Here is a 23,156-nt window from a genome sequence, read left to right on the forward strand (position 1 = left end):
GAGAAGAGGGCAAGCTGAGTTTCGCACGAGTCATGCTTTATAAATCCGTGCTGATTTATGGGCAAAAGCATTTCTGTCTCACGGAAAATTTTTATATTCAAACTCAGAATGTGTTCAAGAACTCTGCAGCAAACTGATGTTAAGGATATCGGTCTGTAATTTTGCGGCTCCATTCTTTTACCCTTCTTATGTACAGGAGCCACCTGCTCTTTTTTCCAGTCCCTTAGGACTTTGGACTGGCAGAGAGATTCGCCATTAATGCAAGCTAAGTAATGGACCAATGCCGAGCTGGCAGCCTTCTCCATCCAGACCTGGTGACTTATTTGTTTTCAACTTTCTCAGCTGTTTCTCTACGCCAGTGATGCCTCCATGGAGAGCCTGTGCAACAAGCGATGGCATGTTTGTATGGACCTTCTTCGTGAACCATTTCTTATACGTGGAATTTAAAACATCAGCTTGTCTTTTGCTGTCCTCTGCTGCCATCCAAGACTGGTCGATGAGTGACTGGATAGAAGCCTTCCAACAGCTTAGCGGTTTTACGGATGACCAGAATTTTCTCAGATTATCGGCAATATCTCTCGTTAAGATATAACAGTAGAAGTGCTGGCATGCTTCAGGCATCCATCTTCTTACAAACGCACGAATTTCTACTAACTTTTGCCTGTCGACATTAGTGTGTTCGTTGTTGAAACGAGAGTGCAACAGTCTGTGCTTCCTCAGTATTTTCCGATTTTTTTTTATTAAAACGGGCCAAGAGAAATCTACTAGTATCAGACAAAGCCTCTATTTGAGGAAGAAATTTCTCAGAATGAACAATTGGTAGTGAAACATGGACTGTGGAGAAACCGGAACAGAAGAGAATCGAAGCATTTGAGATGTGGTGCTACAAACGAATGTTTAGAATTAGATGGACTGATAAGGTAAGGGATGAGGAAGTTCTCCGGAGATCAGCTAGGAGGGGAATATATGGAAAACACTGACAAGAAGAAGGGACAGGATGATGTGACGTTTGTTAAAAGATGAGGGAATAACTTTCATGGTACTACAGGGAGCTGCAGAGGCTAAAAACTGTAGAGGAAGTAAGAGACTGGACTACATCCAGCAAATAAATGAGGATGTAGGTTGCAAGATGTACTCTGAGATGAAGAGGTTGGCACAGGGGAGGAATTTGTGGCGGCCAGCATCACCTAAGACTGATGACTCTAATAATAATAACAATAATAATAATAATTATTATCCACTGGTGTCCAAAATTAGAGAAACAAACGGAAATTTTGCAAGGTTACGTTTATTTTGCCACAAAACAGTATGAACAGGTGATAGTAAAGTAGAAACAATGTAAACAATACAGAACGTAAACATGCATAGAGGTAGACAATCATGTTCGTTGTTTTTTCCAACTTGTCGAATTTGCACACACATTCTGACAAGTTGTTAGTGTGCTCAGTATGGGGTATGACCAACTCTGGCAACAATGCAGGCCTGATATCGACTGGGAACTCTGTAAATCATGTCTGATGTTGCGACAATAACGCCCGTTAGTCCTACAGACCTACTGGCAAGTCATGGAGAGTGGTTGGTGGATGCAGGTGTGATGCGACGCGTCTCCATAGTGCATCCCAGACATGCTCTATGGCATTCAAATCGGGAGAGCGGGCAGGTCACACCGTGCGTGCAATATCTTCAGTTTCCAAGGAAACATTAACCACGTGTGCTCTAAGAGATCGAGCATTATCGTCCATCAGTACGAAGTCTGGGCGCACAGCTCCTCGCAACAACCACTCGTGAGGTCCCAAGGTTTCGTCACCAGTAAAACCTTGCTGATTCCCCCATACAATTTTGTGAAGAGGTGTTCGACTGGCCAATATAATCCCTGCTCGCATCATTAGGGATCCTCCTCGATATCGGTCTGTTTCCACAATGTCTGGATGCCGAAATCGTGTTGCACGTTCACTCCAGATGCGAATCCGTCGAGAATCATTCTCCAGACAAATTCGGGACTCATCTGTAACAAGACCATTGACCCAGTGTTCGACCGTCCAGATGGCATGTTGACGACTCCGCTCTAGCCGTTCTCCTCAGTGAAGACGCGTCGGAGGTACACAAACATCGGATCTCCTACAGTAAACACCACTCTGTCAAAGCCTTATGTACACCGTTTGCCTCGAAATAACACGTCCATTGGATGCTATGAGGTCAGATGCCAGTTGCAGTGCAGTACCTAGGCGGTGCTGTCGTGCCCTTACAGCCAAAACTGGTCCTCTCTCTCTGATGTCAGAAATGGTGGGACCTGGCCTGGTATTCGGGATAGAGTTTCGGTCTCTGTAAACGCCACGTCCGAGAAGTAACAGAATGATTCACGTTAAGCCGTCGGGCCACATCAGTTTGCGACTGTCCTGCTTCCATTCTTCCTACGACTCTCCACCACAGGGAGGCTGGTAGGCGTCTTCTGTGCCAAGGTGCACCGTTTGTGGCTGTGTACGCGGTGATTGTGGATATGGGACTACGCGGCAAACAGTATGCCATTTGAGAGGTGCCATGACGCCACGGCTGGAGTGGTTGTCCGTTGACCGGAGTGCCATCTTCCGTGCAGGACACATTCGTACGGACATCTGATGACAGTTTGTACCATTATATCGTGAATTAAACAGAGGACGGGGAAATAGAGGTTTATTGCTTTAATTTGGGACACCAGTGTTTTAAACCACGGTAGGTCTTTTCTGTCCTTAATCCATTTACTCATATATTAAAATTATCCAGGCTAGTGCCCATTTACAAGAAAGGAAGCAAAAATTGCCCATCTAGCTATCGCCCAATATCTCTGACACCTATTTTATCTAAAGTTTTGGAATCCATCATCAACTCCCAGTCGTTGATTATCTGACATGTAATAACATTATTACTGCGGTACAATTTGGCTTTAGGAAGGGCAAATCCACAGTCCATGCCATTGACTCCCTGATTAAAAAAGTGCTTAATGCTTATGAAGGAAAAAATTTTGCTCAAGCTACCTTTTGTGATCTTAACAAAGCCTTCGATTGTGTGGAGCACATTTCACTCCTCAGCAAACTAGTGTATTATGGAATCACAAACAGTGAAGTTGACAACATCTTCGAACCTTTCCTCAGCAACCGTAAACAAATTGTTTGTATTGGTTAACAGAGATCACAGCTAGCTGAAGTTAAGCACAGTGTGCCACAAGGCTCAGTATTAGGACCTCTGCTATTTATCCTAATGACAAACTATCTACCATCTTACATAAATACTCCCTCCATTCTCTATGCAGATGATACCACTTTTTTTAGTATCCGCTCAGACATGGATATGCTCCAAACTGTCACAAATGAGACAATTTCACAAGCATCAGTCTGGTTTCGAGCTAATGGGTTGCTGCTTAAGGAGAGTAAAACTCAAAAGATTCTATTTAGTTTAAGAGATCTGCCAGTAGCAGACTTCATGGATAGTGTGTTAAGTTCTTAGGTATTGTTATAGATAGTAAATTGACTTGGGAGCCACATATTAAATACATTAGTGCAAGTCTGTCTAGAGTGGTGTATTTGTTAAGGATTTTAAAAAACCATGTACCTGCGGCCTATGTAAGATCGGCCTACTTTGGTTTTTTTTTTCAAAGCAATATATCTTATGGGCTTTTAATATGGGGCAATAGCTGACACCTACAGGACATTTTGGTGCTTCAGAAGAAAGTAATTCGAATTATCACAAACAGTGATAAACTGGCCCACTGCAAACCACTGTTTATCAACTTAAAAATTGTAACTGTTATAAACTTGTATATTTACACTGCCCTACTGCATATAAAGAGCAACTTATCAGAATACCAGCGTAGAAGAGATGCACACTCTCATGGAACCAGAAATAGTGGCCATCTTGACATACCTTACTACAGATTATCAAAGTCACTGAACAGCTACGAAGTGGTGGGTATGAAGATGTTTAACAAACTGCCACTAGAATGGGTAGAAGCTCCATTAGATTTATTTGAAGACAAATTATTCAGTTGGTTAGCTACGAATCCTTGCTACTCACTTCAGGAATTTTATGACTGTAAAATATCATAGTGGTACCGGTTTGGAGAGTACAGCTTAATTTCTTTAACTGAGTAATTTACGATGCAATGTTTTCATATTATTTGATTTTAAATGCTGTATTTTATGGAAAACCAACAGTGACATATTGATCTTCATGTATATACGCTGTATAACTTGTATATATGTAACTTGACTTTGTCAATTGCTGTAATAGCTAAACGACAATAAAACTTCATTCAATTCAATTCAATTCAGTACATACTTGTCCATGTCGCGATTTATAATCAGTTTAAACTTTGCCCATAATTCCTTTACGTCCATCATATTGGAATTAAATGATGTCCATTCATTGTCTAAGTGGGAAACTAACAATTGCAAGTGCATAACTCTTGAAGAATGTGTCCGCTGGTGTTGTTGCAGGTGCCACCATGAGGACCGCTGTAGTCGCCATCTTTGCTGTTACCATCGTGCTGAGGGCGCAAGCACAGTACGAGCCCTGCGGCAAGGGCGAGCCATGTCCCGATGGCGAGTGCTGCATCATCAGTAAGTACTCCAGACGACCCTTCCTGGTACAACCTCGCTCACGTTTCGCAGCTACCGGAACAGCGAGCAGCGTCTTTGTTCCATTTTTCGGCACAAAACTGTCTGTAATTCATGTTAGGAACTGAACGGTGGCATAGCTATGGTAGAGTCGGCGAAAGAAGATCAATGCAGCGGGATCATCGGAGATGATTCACACATATACCGCAACCAATCAGATGATGTAACTTTTTTTACTTCTCTGTGACAGCGCCTCAGTGTAGTCACAGCTCTGCAAAAGACTATTGTCTTCCCTACATCGGTTGGGCCTGTATTATGCTGTAAAATATATTTCCAAATCCCCACATATTCAAATGAACCTATATGGTTCCAGAGACCTTTTCAAGTCTCAGACATCTATGCAGACTGAAGTTACGAAGGAAAATTTGTATGAGGTCGGCATTCGAAACCGAGTGTCCTGCTCAGTAGGCAGGTGTGTCAACCACTATGCCACCCTTGCACAGTGGCTTTGCACAATATTTGGATTGAGGAAGGAGGCATGCTACGCTAGTCCATGCAGTTGTACGAAGTCACTGCACCAGGGTGGTGTAGTGGTTAGTGCATCTAATGAGCAGGAGACCTGCCTTCGTATCCAGACCTTCATACAAATTTTAATTCATCACTTTGGTCTCCATATACAGGGTGGTCCATTGATAGTGACCGCGCCAAATTTCTCACGAAATAAGCATCAAACGAAGAAACTACAAAGAAGGAAACTCGTCTACCTTGAAGAGGGAAACCAGATGGCGCTATGGTTGGTCCGCTAAATAGCGCTGCCATAGGTCAAACAGATATCAACTGCGTTTTTTTAAAATAGGAACCCCCATTTTTTATTACATATTCGTGTAGTACGTAAAGAAATATGAATGTTTTAGTTGGACCACTTTTTTCGCTTTGTGAAAGATGGCACTGTAATAGTCACAGACGTATAAGTACGTGGTATCACGTAACATTCCGCCAATGTGGACGGTATTTGCTTCGTGATACATTACCCGTGTTAAAATGGACCGTTTACCAATTGCGGAAAAGGTCGATATCGTGTGGATGTATGGCTATTGAGATCAAAATGCCCAACGGGCGTGTGCTATGTATGCTGCTAGGCATCCTGGACGACATCTTCCAAGTGTCCGGACCGTTCGCCGGATAGTTACGTTATTTAAGGAAACAGGAAGTGTTAGCCACATTTGAAACGTCAATCACGACCTGCAACAAATGATGATGTCCAAGTAGGTATTTTAGCTGCTGTCGCGGCTAATCCGCACATCAGTAGCAGACAAATTGCGCGAGAATCGGGAATCTCAAAAACGCCGGTACTGAGAATGCTACATCAACATAGATTGCACACGTACCACATTTCTATGCACCAGTAATTGCATGGCGACGACTCTGAACGTCGTGTACAGTTCTGCCACTGGCCACAAGAGAAATTACGGGACGACGACAGATTTTTTGCACGCGTTCTATTTAGCGACGAAGCGTCATTCACTAACAGCGGTAACGTAAACCGGCGTAATATGCACTATTGGGCAACGGAAAATCCACGATAGATGCGATAAGTGAAACATCAGCGACCTTGGGGGGTTAATGTATGGTGTGGCATTATGGGAGGAAGGATAATTGGCCGCCATTTTATCGATGGAAATCTAAATGGTGCAATGTATACTGATGTCCTACGTAAAGTTCTACCGATGTTACTACAAGACGTTGCACTGCATGACAGAATTGCGATGTACTTCCAACATGATGGATCCGCCACATAGCTCGCGTGCGGTTGAAGCGGTATTGAAGAGCATATTTCATGACAGGTGGATTAGTCGTCGAAGCACCATACCATGGCCCGCACGTTCACTGAATCTGACGTCCCCTGATTTCTTTCTGTGGGGAAAGTTGAAGGATATTTGCTATCGTGGTCCACCGACAACGCCTGACAACATGCGTAAGCGCATTGTCAGTGCATGTGCGAACATTAGGCGAACTACTCGCTGTTGAGAGGAATGTCGTTACACGTATTGCCAAATCCATTGAAGTTGACGGACATCATATTGAGCATTTATTGCATTAATGTGGTATTTACAGGTAATCATGCTGTAACAGCATGCGTTCTCAGAAATGATAAGTTCAGAAAGGAACATGCATCACATTGGAACAACCGAAATAAAATGTTCAAACGTACCTACGTTCTGTATCTTAATTTGAAAAACCTACCTGTTACCAACTGTTCGTCTAAAATTGTGAGCCATATGTTTGTGACTATTACAGCGCCATCTATCACAAAGCGAAAAAGTAGTCCAACTAAAATATGGTTGGTTGGCTGGTTTTGGGGAAGGAGACCAGACAGCGAGGTCATCGATCTCATTGGATTAGGGAAGGACGGGGAAGGAAGTCGGCCGTGCCCTTTGAAAGGAACCATCCCGGCATTTGCCTGGAGCGATTTAGGGAAATCACGGAAAACCTAAATCAGGATGGCCGGACGCAGGATTGAATCGTCGTCCTCCCGAATGCGAGTCCAGTGTCTAACCACTGCGCCACCTCGCTCGGTAAAACTAAAATATTCATATTTCTTTACGTACTACACGAATATGTAATAAAAAATGGGGGTTCCTATTTTTAAAAAACGCAGTTGATATCCGTTTGACCTATGGAAGCACCATCTAGCGGACCAACCATAGCGCCACCTGTTTCCCCCTTCAAGCTAGACAAGTTTCGTTCTTTGTAGTTTTTTCGTTTGACGCTTATTTCGTGAGATATTTGGCCCGGTCACTATCAACGGACCACCCTGTATACATCGTAGATATTTGAGACACGGAAAGGTCTCTGGAACCATATAGTTTCCTTTGCTTAAGGTATCTGTGCCTGGGTTTCAGGCAGGATCTCCCATTTCATTCGATGTTGAGGAGCTGTTCCAATATTGCTGGAGAGCCTCTGCAATGCTGTTTGAGTTTAAAGGGAATACCAAATGGTCTGAGGCATGAATAGGAATTTGGATGGAGGACGGAGGTGTGCTACAGTAGCCTGTGCAGTTGTACAAAGGCACTGTGCTAGGGTGGTGTAGTGATTAGCAGATCTACCTTGTGCGCGGGAGATTCCGGTTCGAATCCTCGTCCTGGTACAAATTTTCATTCGTCGCTTCTATCTGCATATATACAGCCACACAGATTATAAAAATGTGAAATGCTGGTACAATTTTAACCGGTATAACCTCCAGAATGTCGAATGCTAGCATGAAAATGTGCATGGATTGTGTTGAACAGGTACTGGATTTCGGTTTATGGAATGGGGTTCCATGCCTGTCTCACTTGGTCGGTCAGTAGAGGGACTGTTAATGCTGTTTGTGGATGACACGGGAGTCGCCCGATGACATCGCATATGCTCTGTATTGGAGACATATCAGGTGGTCGAGCAGACCAAGGCAATGCAGAGAATCTTCGGTTACAACAGCGGTCTATGGGCATACGTTATCCTGTTGGAAAACGTCCCCTGAATGGCAGCACGCCAGGTCTAATCACCAGACTGACGTTCAGATGTGCGCACAGGGTGCGTGGGATAGCCACCTGCTCTCATACAAAATCACACCCCAGACCGTAACTCTAGGTGTAGGTCCAGTGAGCTTAGCACGAGGCAGGTTGGTTGCAGTCCCTCAACCGGCCAACACACGCCAAACACTTGCACCGATTCATAAAAAGCTTTCATCAGAAGACACCACATGTCTCCACCTTGCCCTTCAATTAGCTCTTGCTTGACACCGCTGAAGGCGCAAATTGCAGGGACTGGGGTCAGTGTACGCACGCCACAGCGTGGCTGGTTCGGAGTTTTCTGTCAAGTAACCGATTTGCAACAGTTCGTTGTGCCAATCTGGTGCCAGCCGCTGCTCAGATTGCTATTGCAGATGACACGCCAGAGCCGTACGCCGAACCCGTGTTCTTCCATCTCGGTAGTGCCACGTGGCCTTCTGGAGCCCGGTCTTCTTGTAGCCGCACATTCTCATGACCACCACTGCCAGCAGTCATGTAGAGTAGCTACACTCCTGCCAAGCCTTTCTGCAATATCACAGAAGAAATTAAAGCTGTGAGGACAGGGCGTGAGTCGTGCTTGGGTAGCTCGGTCGGTAGAGCACTTGCCCGCGAAAGGCAAAGGTCCCAAGTTCGAGTCTCGGTCCGGCACACAGTTTTAATCTGCCAGGAAGTTTCACATCAGCGCACACTCCGCTGTAGAGTGAAATTTTCATTCTATAAAAATGTATGTATGCTATTCCACATCTCCTCGTAAACCACTGAACCATTCAACCAAACTTGGTCACGTATCACTTACTGCCTGAAAAGAATTGCTGTGGGGGTAATAACCATCTGCCTATAACAGGGGAAGCGGTGGGGGGTGAAACAGAAGACTAGCCCACTACGTGCGAATACCCACTCTTTACTCAGGCAATTTTTGAGAATGAGAGCTCTAAGCGACTTGCGACAGACTTTACACACAATTTTAAACCATTACTAAGCTTTTCCTGGCTGACAACCTCCACAAAATGACAAAGGAAAATAGTTCGTCTCTTACTATGTTGTTGCTGCTGAGCCACAAAAACTGCCCCATCAGGCATAACGTTTTAATTTATTACTTCTTTGCTATTAATAGTATTCGCAGAACATTTCACAGACAGAGGCAAATGTACCTGTAAAATTATAACATTGCACGATAAAATGTTCAGGAGACATGACGTCATAAAGATTTAGCTGCGTGAATACGAAACTGCAGGGCGAAATTCGCTACAGATACGGCTAAAATACGCGTAGAAATATGTATTAAATGTAAAAAATATATGTGATAAGTGCATACTCTGACAAAGATGCAAGTAAAAAGCTACTTCTAAAACCTTGGATGGATTTCAATCAAACCTGGTACACATGTTACACGACTGGCCATTAACATTGTTCACCACGAAGATGACGTGCTACACGCGCGAAATTTAACCGACGGGAAGAAGATGCTGTGATACGCAAATGATTAGCTTTTCAGAGCATTCACACAAAATTGGCGCCGGTGGCGTAACCTACAATGTGCTGACATGAGGAAAGTTTCCAACCGATTTCTCGTACACAAACAGCAGTTGACCGGCGTTGCCTGGTGAAACGTTGTTGTGATGCCTCGTGTAAGGAGGAGAAATACGTACCATCACGTTGCCGACTTTGATAAAAGTCGGATTCTAGCCTATCGCGATTGCGGTTTATCGTATCGCGACATTGCTGCTCGCGTTGGTCGAGATACAATGACTGTTAGCAGAATATGGAATCGGTGGGTTCAGGAGGGTAATAAGGAACGCCGTGCTGGATCCCAACGGCCTCGTATCACCAGCAGTCGAGATGACAGGCATCTTATCCCCATGGCTGTAACGGATCGTGCAGCCACGTCTCGATCCCTGAGTCAACAGATGGGGACGTTTGCAAGACAACAACCATTTGCACGAACAGTTCGAAGACGTTTGCAGCGGCATGGACTGTCAGGTCGGAGACCATGGCTGCGGTTACCCTTGACTCTGCATCACAGACAGCAGCGCCTGCGATGGTCTACTCAACGACGAACCTGCGTGCACGAATGGCAAAACGTCATTTTTTCGGATGAATCTAGGTTCTGTTTACAGCATTATGACGGTCGCATCCGTGTTTGGCAACATCGCGGTGAACGCACATTGGAAGCATGTATTCGTCATCGCCATACTGGCGTATTGCCGGCGTGATGGTATGGGGTGCCATTGGTTACACGTCTCGGTCACCTCTTGTTCGCATTGACGGCACTTTGCACAGTGGACGTCACATTTCCGATGTGTTACGACCCGTGGCTCTACCCTTCATTCGATCCCTGCGAAACCCTACATTTCAGCAGGATAGTGCACGACCGCATGTTGCAGGTCCTGTACTGGCCTTTGTGGATACAGAAAATATTTGACCGCTGCCCTGGCCAGTACATTCTCCAGATCTCTCACCAATTGAAAACGTCTGGTCAATGGTGGCCGAGCAACTGGCTCGTCACAATACGCCAGTCACTACTCTTGATGAACTGTGTGTGGCGTTCGCTGGGTTATTCAGTGGTTTGGTATTTAACTAATTTGTAAATGGAAATGATAATCTTGTTTTATTACATTGAGTAATTACTAAATAATTTTTCTCCCGGCTGAATATTTGATCAAACTTCTAAAGAACTCCAAGTTAACGTCGTGTTAAAGTGTTGTCTGTAAGTTGTGTAAGTGTCACTAAATCACAGTTCATACAACAGATTCTATACAACTATGGAATATGATGGAAACAGTTATCTTCAGCAAAATGATCATTAAAACTACAGAATATCAGCCGTGCACAACACTGACGTATGTTACCTGAAACAATATTATTCGCAACTCGTGCGTAATTAATTTCGGCTCCATACATCAGCTAGAAAAGTTTGTTATAACGATCGTGCTATGAGCACTGTTTTTAAAGAACCAATCTGATTCGAATTATTTTCATTCAAATGAGTTCGGGACCACCGGTGCACAGTTATTTTTACACATTGGTATTACGTTCGGCATTTATGCAGAGTTGCGTAATTTGAATATGCCGCTGAGATAATTGTGAAGATGGCGGCAGACAATTGATAGAGACTTTCTATTGTTAGACCAAATAAGTAAATATTTGAAATGATTATTTAACTCTATAAACTATATTTCCATATTGTGCACTATTTAGACCTCATCAAGCAAACATTTGATTTGTTTCTAAGGAAGACACAGACAAAAACGCGATACAAATCGCTATCATCAATGGCTGCGCTCGTTGCAACGGAAAGAAATAATTAACACAGATAATGCTTACTAAGTTACAAATAATTATTCACTCATATTTATAGTAAAAACGAACTCTATTTTCAAGTAATAATTAACAAATAATTACAATTTCTTAACAGACCTCAGTTTGATATGCATCCGCAATCTACATAAGCCAACCAACAAAAGGTAAAAACAAAGGAAGACAAACTCAGATCATAAAAGGAATTTACAATTATCATTATCTTTGTATGATACACATCGATATGTCTAATTGCATCATAGAATATTATATAAATAATTAATATTTATAAGTTTTCACTGTTTTCTCATACGTCGAATACATAATGTTTATATCTGTTAGAGACATAATTTCCTCTCGTCGCACTGTAGCCAAAAATTTATCTCGTGGTTGTTACATGTGGTATCGTGTCGAAGCTGCATGGGCAGCTGTACCTGTACATGCCATCCAAACTCTGTTTGACGCAATGCCCAGACGTATCAAGGCCGTTATTACGGCCAGAGGTGGTTGGTCTGGGTACTGATTTCTCAGGATCTGTGCACCCAAATTTCGTGAAAATGCAATCACATGTCAGTTCTAGTATAATATATTTGTCCAATGAATACCCATTCATCATCAGCATTTCTTCTTGGTGTAGCAATTTTAATGGCCAATAGTGTAGTTATTATCTCGAAGGGAATACTGTGGAAGTAAGAATCACCAGCCTGTTGTTGTGATGGGTGTGCTAACTTGGTGATGGAGAAAGAAGGTGGACAGGAGGAGATGGGCAGAGAGGGTGAAGGAGTAGATGCGACATAGTTAGGGGGAGGAACAGGTGGACAGAGAGACGGGAGGAGGAACTGGACAGGGAAAGGGAAGAGAATGCTACGGACGGAGAGAGGGCAGGAGAAGGGGATGGTAAGAGAGAGGGGGGGAGATGATGGTCAGAGTGACAAAGAGAGAGAGAAGGGGGAGGATATGGACAAAGGAAGCAGGGAGGAGGAGGAGATTAACTTAGAAGATGAGAGCAGATAATGGGAAAAGAGGAGTGGACTTAGAGGGGGACCGGAGATTATCAACAGAGTGAAGGTGAGGAGCAGATGGACAGGGAGAACGGAGGGAGGTGATGGATAGAGATTGGGGGAGGGGGGAGGACAGGGGGGGGGGAGATCAGATGGATTAACGGAAGAATGGAATAATAAGATACTCAGGCAACCACAGGTACTCAGCTAAAATCTTTTATAAGCGACATTTCGTAAAATCTTTGGGGGTGCACTGTGGTAATTTTATTGTATCTCTTATAAAAGTTAGAGCTGGTTCATAAGAAATATGTCAAGGAACTTTGACCACGAAATGCAGATATTCACACTTCGCGGTTGAAAGCTGGCAACAGCAGTGCCATCTGCCAGGGCCCTTCTTTCGCCGATTCTACTGAAGGTTGCGGCAACTAGGGCGTCTTTTTTGTGCTGGGCATCAATGTAATTGGCAAAAATACATTGAGGAAGCGCAAAATAAAATAAGAAGAATGAGGGAGAAGGAGAAGTAGACATAGAAGAAAGAGAAGGAGAAGAAGGGAAAGGATTGTAGGGCACTAAAATGGGTAGGTGGCAGATGCAGATGTCTGTGAAAGGAAATCACGAGCTGATTCGAAATGGAATGTGTTAAGCAACAGTGTGATTTCAGCAGGAGGGAGAGACGGGGGGGGGGGGGGGAGGGGGGGGGTCGGAAATTTCCCTTCCGCTCAAGTTACCCTACTTCAATCACTGGATTTGAATAATTATTTTTGGCAGCAATGTACTCTGCTATTGTTAGTCGCATAGCTGGCCGTCCGCAGAAGTGCTGACCCCTGTGATGTTGTAGCTGGTCAGGATTCCAATATTTTAGATTGTACATGATGCCGTGTGATACCGTCCAAAGTTGAAAATGAGACAAATTAGCTGAAGAGTCTCGTGATGTGCAATTTCTGTATTTTGCAGTTTAGTAGCCTGCTGCAAACTTCTTTTTGAGTGGTTAGTAGATCGAGGTTCAGGATTAGTTTTTGATCTAAAGATAGCTGTAATTAACTTTTTTCTGTCGGTCATAGCTTCTTTCAGCAATAGCAAAGTCGGGCCTCGTGGTCTTACAGGAAAGCCCGCGCCTGGCTACTCAGGGGTGTGGGAATCCTGCATATTTCCGTCTGGCTTTAACCTGGCCTTCACCTTACAGTGATGTGAAGATTCGCCAAAAATGACACGCGGTTTGCATTCAACTGCAAACTGTACGTCTCATTTCCCTAGCAGCATTACAACGGTCGGTTAGCGACATGCAAATCGCCGTCGTCACCCGTCTGATTCACTTGCACCAGACCGTTGAGCAACGTGGGTTTGTTATCCTTACACGTCTGACGGCGATTTGTTAATGTGAAAAATACTGACTTGTAAGTTTAACTGTAGTACACAGTCCTCGTTAAATTGTAATTCTGCCTGCCGCTGACTGAATTAATAAAAAAACATTGCCCGTTGTATGCTGTATTGTGCTTTATTAAAGTCGAGCTACTAGCTAATTTCAGCCGTGAGACATTATCAAGCACATTTGCTATGTCATGTATTATACATCGCCCTCATCACATTCTTTTATGTCACATACATAAAACAGAAGTAGTACTCCATCGTAACATATTCTAAGTGCTGCAGCCTGACAACTAAAACACCTGTTACGGTGTTGTCAAAGATGCACTTACTTCCGATATTGTAAAGCTACCGACAGCCGTGCAACTTAAATTTATACTAGATGTTAACAGATTTCTCTTTTCTAAAAAAGCCATTCTTTATTTTACTCCTCTTTACTTCTGCGACAGTCATTCATTTTTGCAGCCCAAGTAGAAAACTCTTTACCACTTTCAGAGTTTCGTTTCCTAGTTTAATTACCTCAGTGTAATCTGAACTGATGCGAATTTATATACAAGTTCAACCAAATTTTGCAATAACTTATTTTATTTAATTGCAAGAAAATGGACTAATAATGGTGTGGAACTAATTTCTGGTGCGAATTAATTTTTCCTAGAATTTGTGCTGTGCTGATGGGAGACATGCAGAAAAAGTATCAAGCGAGGGGGAGGGGGGCATTACTTTATACCCATGTTGTAATCTAGTCGTTAATTTATATTTTAAAATTTTGAAAAAGAATATATATATTGTTTTAACGATTTCTTAATTTTTTAAATTTTTCAGTAAAACGTAACCCAAAAAATTAAGTCATAGTAGTGAATGTAACTTTTCGCGCCCGGCGGGATTAGCCGAGCGGTTTTGGGCGCTTGCAGTCATGGACTGTGCGGCTGGTCCCGGCGGAGGTTCGAGTCCTCCCTCGGGCATGGGTGTGTTTGTCCTTAGGATAATTTAGGTTAAGTAGTGTGTAAGCTTAGGGACTGATGACCTTAACAGTTAAGTCCCGTAAGATTTCACACAAATTTTTTGAACATAACTTTTCGCAACAAATGTCACATTCATACTTTCAAGTTCAGGATTCTTCTTACAAATCAATATAGCTTTAAAGGTTTAATCTGCATTAAACTCAACGACAATTAACGATATTTGTATTTTTTTTAAATCGTTTGCAGTTGTCATAAAGCACCATTCCTCTCTGTGCACTCATTACAGAAAATGCTTTGGTATTGTTAAGAATGTCCTGAAAGATATTTTCAGATTCTGGACCATATTTATACATCAGTGTTCATTTAAAAATTTTGTTAAAAACCTAACGATAATAACGATATTTGTATTTTTTAATTTAATTTTATTTTTTGTGGTCGGCGTAAGGTATACTCCCCCGCCCTTGGTATTACGCATTGTGGAAAATACATTGGTGTTGCTAGAGTTAAGTAGCTGTTCTGCATGCTTCTAAACAAGTTCCAGGGTTTTAGTTTTTTGTCTTTTTTAATTTTCTCACCCTCATTTGCTCCATTTTTTCGCTGTTTAGTTTGAAATCAATTTTTTTAGCCCTTTGCCGTCCCTAAAATTTTGGTGCCCTAGGTGGCAGCCTAATAGTGTTGCCTAATGATAGAAACGGCCCTTGTGAGGCAGATATTTTTCGACAGGTTATGCGTACTTTTGTTGTTGTTGAGGATTCGAGACGTTCAGCTCCAAGCTGATCTCTACCTTAGCAGCATATAAGGCAACTCAGCTCGCTTCTGTACTAGAAATAGCTAAATGCTGTATACCGTAGCGGACGACGTATGGGCAGCAGCGCGATGTATCCAAAGCGGCGGCCGCCGGCCATACTTTCCCTATACAACCTTTTAATTAATATAAACATGTTCTTCCCCTGCTGCGGACGGCGCAGCTGTGAATCCGAACTGCTATCTTGACTATTCCTTCTTGTTACAGCCGGCGTCAGATACGGCACGCCCTCTTGTCACCCTCTGCGCGCCAGTGGTGACGCCTGCCGGCCACACTCGAAACCGCAGAACTTCACGCTGTCTGCCGGCCCATTCGAAGCGGCTACTCTGTTCACGGACGTCTACTGGGCCGTATGTCCCTGCCAGTCGGGCCTGGAGTGCGCCGGTGGAACCTGCATCTAGCTGCCTCAACCGCTCACCGACTCACCGCGACAACTTCATCAGCATCAGCAGGACGAAGCGAACTCGAAGATTCATACTTTGGAATATTCAGAGAGTAGAAAACCAGTACAACGTACAATACGTCACGGCAGTCAAGTGGACGAACGCTGTTTTGCCACAGGTTTCATCTGATATCACCGTTGCCACCATCCTTTCCGTCTGTCGTCAATCACGAAGTCACTTTAATGGAATTGTAGTTGCCAGATTGTGGACACTTCCAAGTGAAAAACGTATCTCACCTTAATACATTGTAGACTGTTATTGTCAATCGACTATCATCTCTCTGCACCGTTCCCACCCCTCTCCCACCTAGGCTTAATCTCATCATGTCTCATATCGCGCTCAGTCGCTGAGTTTTTCATCTAAGCACTGTAGTTAGTACATATTAAACCCATTTATGGTATTCGGAGCATTATTCACGCTTAAATTATACATCGAGATATGCTTCAGGAACACTTTAGATGTTCTAAGGGCACTTCCTATTAAGGACATTTCAAGACATTAATCGAACAGAATACTCTACCCATAATAAAGCATCACCTCGAAAACGAAACTCTTCAAGCGTTATCTGTCAATCTCAAATCACCGCTCCCTTTTTCTGGTGCACTATGTTGCCCAAGACTCAGCCCTAGTGTGAGAAGACAGTATCTGTCGTTTTACACGTAAATAGTATACGACTGGAATACATAATGTAGAATGTATCGAGTGAGGCTACGCTGCGAATGAGGGACTTCGGTTTCGTATTCCAGGTAAATGTCGTTCAAATTAAGTTTCTGTCCATCTCAGTTAAGATGGTCTTTGGTCTCCCTGAATCACCCAAGTCAAATGCCGAGATAGTTCTCTCCAGGAATAAAAGAGAAAACCTTGGCCGATTTCCTGCCACATTCTTGATCCTTGTACAGTCAGAGTTTGTACTCCAATCCCCTAGGCATCGTGACATTACGTTGAACCCTAATTTTGTCCCTCTATGGATTCGCGTTAACAAATTCAGTAATCGAAGTACACAGGGTGGTATTGGCCTCTACAAAGAAAACTACTACATCACTTGTCAATAAAATCCCTTTTAACACGGTCATACAGTCAAATGTGCATTTGTGATCTTGAACATGTAGTGTCTCTCATGTTGAAAATGTAGTGCCTCTCATGATTTGGAGTGATGCTCAAAATGCCAGCATTTTCCACTGATTTTATCAGTGAGATCCCGTGTCCGACAATTTTTTTTGCAGAAAATGGTTGATTTTTGAAACTTACGCACCTGTTTCAGCTATTTATAGAATACATCGTGACACTTCTTTCCGTAGATTCCTTGTACTTTTGCCCCTTATTGTCTGGAAATGGTCAAATGCTAACCGTGATAAATTCCATAAAAATTTCTGCTTGCGTTTCCATCCCATCATTCATCTTTACTAAGTGCCCATTCTTCGCCAATAAATTACGTGAATGGGAAATTAAATAAAAATATTGCTTATTTACGCAAATAGATTGTATCGCACATTGACCATGCTATTAACTTACTGTTAACTTGCTGTGGCTTACTTTTAAGTTGCTGTATAGTAATTTGACTATTCTGCACACTGAAGTGAAGAATGAGCTCCACTATTATATTTGCTGTGTACAGTGTTTGTAAGACATGACACCAATCAAGTATAAATAAAATTGTATATGGTTTCACAAAACTGGATATTTCTCATTCTTTCGCATAAAAAATGACTATTGACTGGATTGATACATTTCATCCGAGTTCATTCTTTTGAAGATTAGAAGCTTGTGCATGCTGTATTATGGTATATTCAGTTGTTTTGGCACTGAATTTACACATATTGTCAGTATATGTTCAAAAATATCGACCTTCACCGACTGCGCCGTCCACGCTGCCCGTGAAAGTAAAGGAAACATAGGACAGTGTTTAAGAATGACGGTAACATGCTCAAAGGAAAAGGAAGTTGTTGGGAACTTATAAGTTTCAATAAGTGCCCCGTTTACAATTCTGTTAATTACGTACGAGGCAATAAGTCTCCCTAACGTATTTAGATGTGTTTGCTTTACTAGCGCTCGTAATCATATCATATATATCACTTCTCAATTGTTTTTCTTGGCGGTACGCCATATCTCGCGTATTTCTTAATCGCAATTAATGACTGAAACGTCATTTCCAAGATTTCGTTCACCACTTATGACGAAATGTACACAATTAGCTTAACGTTATTGTTTTCGTTAAAAAAACTTTATTTTGAAGACTTTTTATAAAGCCAGTGTAGAAGATGCCATCTGTTGATAGTCTATTTAGCTAACATGCGTGACAGCTATTGCTGTTGTTTCGATTCTTTATGCAAGTGTAGTCTATGACGCGATTTCGGTCACAAACGTGGATGTAGTGAATTTAGAAGGATCCATCAATCGACAATCTAATTTTACCATTATACACTACAGCAGTTGGTGTTGTTTACTTTATTTAAAAAAGCGTTGTGTACTGCGCAAATGAACTGAATTATATCAACGTTCATCATCACAGGTAAGCACGGTTACTTTATTTAACTTTTAACTAGTCATTACTTCACAGGGTTTTTAATGTTACGTTACATTTCTGATAACCTCAGTACCATTAATCCACATATTTACTTTTATAACTTAATTCTTCGTTAATTAACAGCGTTTACAAAAGGACAATTACACTTCTACTAACCTCAGTACCATCAAAATTTATAACCGCTGTTATTGTCTTTACGATAGTTTTATTACCACCATATTCAACGCCACAGAAGTAAATGAACAAAATGGTTCGCGGTTCTGTTCAACGGCGATTCTATGCCCAAAAAATTATGATTGTACAACAGTTAACGAATACATCATCTCCAATTCGTTACCAGGAGAGGCAGTGATTTAAACAACTGGCCATTAAAATTGCTACACCACGAAGATGACGTGCTACAGACGCGAAATTTAATCAACAGGAAGAAGATGCTGTGATATGCAAATGATTAGCTTTTCAGAGCATTCACACAGGGCTGGCGCCGGTGGCGACACCTACAATGTCCTGACATGAGGAAAGTTTCCAACCGATTTCTCATACACAAACAGCAGTTGACCGGCGTTGCCTGGTGAAACGTTGTTGTGATGCCTCGTGTGAGGAGGAGAAATGCGTACCATCATGTTTGCGACTTCGATAAATGTCGGATTGTAGCCTATCGCGATTGCGGTTTATCGTATCGCGACATTGCTGCTCGCGTTGGTCGAGATCCAATGATTGTTAGCGGAATATGGAATCGGTGGGTTCAGGAGTGTAATACGGAACGCCGTGCTGGATCCCAATGGCCTCGTATCACTAGCGGTTGAGATGACAGGCATCTTATCCGCACGGCTGTAACGGATCGTGCAGCCACGTCTCGATCCCTGAGTCAACAGATGGGGACGTCTGCAAGACAACAACCATCTGCACGAACAGTTCGAAGACGTTTGCAGCAGCACGGACTATCACCTCGGAGACCGTGGCTGCGGTTACCCTTGACGCTGCATCACAGACAGGAGTGCCTGGCCAGCACGTTCTCAGATCTCTCACAAATTGAAAACGTCTGGTCAATGGTTGCCGAGCAACTGGCTCGTCACAATACGCCGGTCACTACTCTTGATGAACTGTGGTATCGTGTTGAAGCTGCATGGGCAGCTGTACCTGTACACGCCATCTAAGCTCTGTCTGACTCAATGCCCAGGCGTATCAAGGCCGTTATTACGGCCAGAGGTGGTTGTTCTGGGTACTGATTTCTCAGGATCTATGCACCCAAACTGCGTGAAATTCTTCAACTTTTGTAGTCCTGTCTTCCTCAGTTGCGTGTAATATTACGGTATATTGATAATTTTTACTTATGGACCATCTGACAGAAACTGAATAAAACACAATTTTAGTGCCATACGCGTTTCGCCTTTATTTTCTGCAAGGCATCATCAGTGGCCTGGAATGTGTACATATGATAGCTATTTTATTTACATTTTTGTCACTGTGCCTATAGGTTATAAACAGTTCTGGTGGTTGCTATTTCCTATTAAATAGTAATGTTTTGAACTGTACTTACAGGTTGCGTGGACAATTTCTTACATATTATGCTCCTGTTACATTTTTGGTGTTGTTCTTCTTCTTATGAACGCCAATTTGCGGTTTTTTCCCACATTCCACAGCACTATGCACTAAACGCTTGTTTTAATGCAATGTTTTTGTTTCTGTTGCCGACTGTCAAATGTTTTTGCCAAAGATCGAAACTTATGAGTGTAATTATTGAAGTATCTGTGGTCTGTTCGTGTATGCATTTGTGTGTGCGTTTGTGTATGTGTGTGAGTGTGTGTGTGTGTGTGTGTGTGTGTGTGTGTGTGTGTGTGTGTGTGTAATATTTTATTTTATTTTATTTATTTATTTATTTTTTGTGCTGTGTGTGTGTGTGTATGTGTTTTGGTGTCATATATATTTTTTAAATGCTGTGTGTGTGTGTGTGTGTGTGTGTGTGTGTGTGTGTGTGTGTCTGAATTTTGGTGTGGTATAATTTTTTTTCTATTTTTTTCTACTCTCTTTTTTGTGTGTGTGTTTATGCGTGTGTGTGTGTTTGTGTGTGTGTGTGTGTGTGTGTGTGTGTGTGTGTGTGTGTGTGTGTCCAGATGGTGTGGGGAAGAGTTTTTTTTGTTTTATGTTATCATTTTCTTTCTTAAGTGTAGTAGGGAGCCTGTGCTGATGTGTGTTTGCTCATTTATCACATGTTTGTTTTCTGCTATGGCTTTCTGGATGTGGAAGTTTTCTTGTATTTGTATAAGATGTTTGTCATGGTTGCTTAGTCTCATTATTTTCATTTCTTGTTCCATGTTTGTAGGATGATGGTTGTAGTGTTTTGAATGTTCTGCAAATGTGGAATGGTTTGTTTCATACTTCCAGCATCTGATATGTTCTTTGTATCTTGTTTCAAAATTCCTGCATGTCATGCCTATGTATACTGCATCACAACTTTTACATTCAAGTTTATATATTCCTGATTGTTGGAATTTGTCCCTCTTGGTAGCTGGCTGGCTTAGGTGTGATTGAAGGGTTTGCCCAGGCTTATATGCTATTTTGAAGCCCTGTCTCTTTAGGATCTTTGCAACTCTGTGTGTTAGTTTATGTGTGTAGGTCATGGTGTACCATCTGGTTCTTTTCTATGTGGTGTTGTCATTGTGTGTGTTTGTTGAGTGTGTTTGTAAGCTTTCAGCTTGTGAGTTCTTTTGTATTCTGGAAATGTTGTGTTTGTTTTTTATTTGTGTTTTTATTTTTTGATTGAGCCTGTGTACCACATGTGTGTCATACCCGTTGTTCCTAGCTATTTGTATGATTGTTCTCATTTCTTGTTCATAGTTTCTCTTGCTGAGTGGGATTCTGTTTAATCTATGTAACATGTGTCTTAGTGCTGCAAGTTTCTGGCTGTGGGGGTTGTTGGATGTGGAATGTATTATTGTGTCTGTGGCTGTTGGTTTTCTAAAGATGTTAAATGTATGTTTGCCATTTTCTTTTTTAATTTTAATGTCAAGAAAATTTATTTGATTTTCTTTTTCAAGTGTGAATTTTATGTTCTGATGAGCTTTGTTTATTTCTGAATGGAGTTCATCTATTTTCTCACTTGGCTCATCTACCAGACAAATAATGTCATCCACATATCTGTACCAATATATGATTTTGAAACTTTCATTTGTGGTTATCTTTTCAAATATCTGGTTTTCTAGGTGACTGATGAAAATGTTTACTAGTATTCCTGATATTGTGGATCCCATGGGCAGTCCATCAGTTTGTAGATAATAACTTTCTCAAACTGAACGTAGTTTTGTTCAGTTGTCAGTCTGAGCATATCTGTTATTTCTTTTATTGCGTCTGTGATGAGGTTGCTGTGGGACGAGAGATTTTGTTCTATGATTTCTATTGTTTCTGTGATAGGGATGGAGGTATACATATCTTCTATATCGAATGAAATCAGTGATGCTGTGTGTGGTACCTGTATGTTCTGTATGTTTTCTATTAGGTTTCCTGTGTTTATCACTGTTCTGTTGTTATCTACTTTATAGTGTTTTGTAACTAACTTTTGGAGGTGTTTGGCTACGCGGTATGTTGGGGCTTTCTTGAAGTTGATAACAGCTCTCATTGGCATTCCGTCTTTATGTACTTTCGGTTGACTGCGGAGTGTTGGTGCTTGTGGGTTTTTCTGTGTTAAGTAGTATTTCTGTTTTTCTGTGAGTGTGTGTTCAATGTTTTTCCGTGTTCGTTTCACATTTGCCTGGAATCGTGTAGTTGGATCTGACTTCAGTTTTTGTATGGCATTGGTGTTTATTTATTCCTTGGTTTTTGTGATGTATTGCTCTTTATCCATGAGTACTGTTACATTTCCCTTGTCTGCTCTTGCTATTAATACGTTATTGTTTGTTAACTTTTGTTTTAACCTTTTCATAGTGGCTGCTTCTGTTTGGTTGTTCTTATTGTGTGTCTGCTGTGTTTGTTTTAGTATGCCTTTTATTTCTTCTTTTACCAGTTCTCTTGTCAGTCCTATGTTTATTTCACAATTATTTTGTTGTTCTTCACGTGTAAGGATGTGTTCAGTTTCTACTATGAGATTTGCTATGTATTGATTGTTCACTTTGCTATTGGTGCAGTGTTTCAAACCTTTTTCCAAGAGCATTTTTTCATTTTCGTGTAGTTCTGTCTCTGATAGGTTAACTAAGCGTGGGTGGAATGTGTGTTGGTGTTCTTGTGGTTTCACATTTAAAATGTAAATGTATTTTTGCATCTTTTTTACTGTTAGTTTCATTATCTTCTGTTTATGTTTGTTTTGTAAATGTTTCAATGCTGTGTATGTGTTGTGTTAAGTTTTTTCTACTAGTGCCATGAAAACTGCGGCGTTTCCTTCATTTTTGCCAATTCTAAATAAGTCTCATAGAGCATCATGTTTATGTGTTGTTTTTTCGAATACAGCATCTTACCTTCATGTAGTAACCAATATCGTTCTGCAAATGATTTCGACTTTTGTGCCACTGTAGAGCTGTTTTTAACCTTTACATTAATGTAACTTGGAATTAAATCGTTCTTTTTGCATGTTTTGTTGAATTTTATGTGCTGTATCATCTTATGGAGTCTCAGGTGTATTTTCTTGA

General features: G+C 41.8%; 1 protein-coding gene across 1 annotated transcript in view; it reads left to right on the top strand.

Annotated features, from left to right (window-relative positions):
• Positions 1-17,664, top strand: part of LOC124803427 — a 250,963-nt gene extending 233,299 nt beyond the window's left edge. The window contains exons 4-5 of the mRNA XM_047264610.1: positions 4,470-4,592; positions 15,778-17,664. Of these exons, the coding sequence (XP_047120566.1) occupies positions 4,470-4,592; positions 15,778-15,971 (317 nt within the window). The 3' untranslated portion in view covers positions 15,972-17,664. The remainder of the gene's footprint in view (positions 1-4,469; positions 4,593-15,777) is intronic.
• The last annotated feature ends 5,492 nt before the right edge of the window (positions 17,665-23,156 follow it).

The sequence above is a fragment of the Schistocerca piceifrons genome, chromosome 6 (assembly GCF_021461385.2).
Source record: "Schistocerca piceifrons isolate TAMUIC-IGC-003096 chromosome 6, iqSchPice1.1, whole genome shotgun sequence".
Taxonomy (NCBI): domain Eukaryota; kingdom Metazoa; phylum Arthropoda; class Insecta; order Orthoptera; family Acrididae; genus Schistocerca; species Schistocerca piceifrons.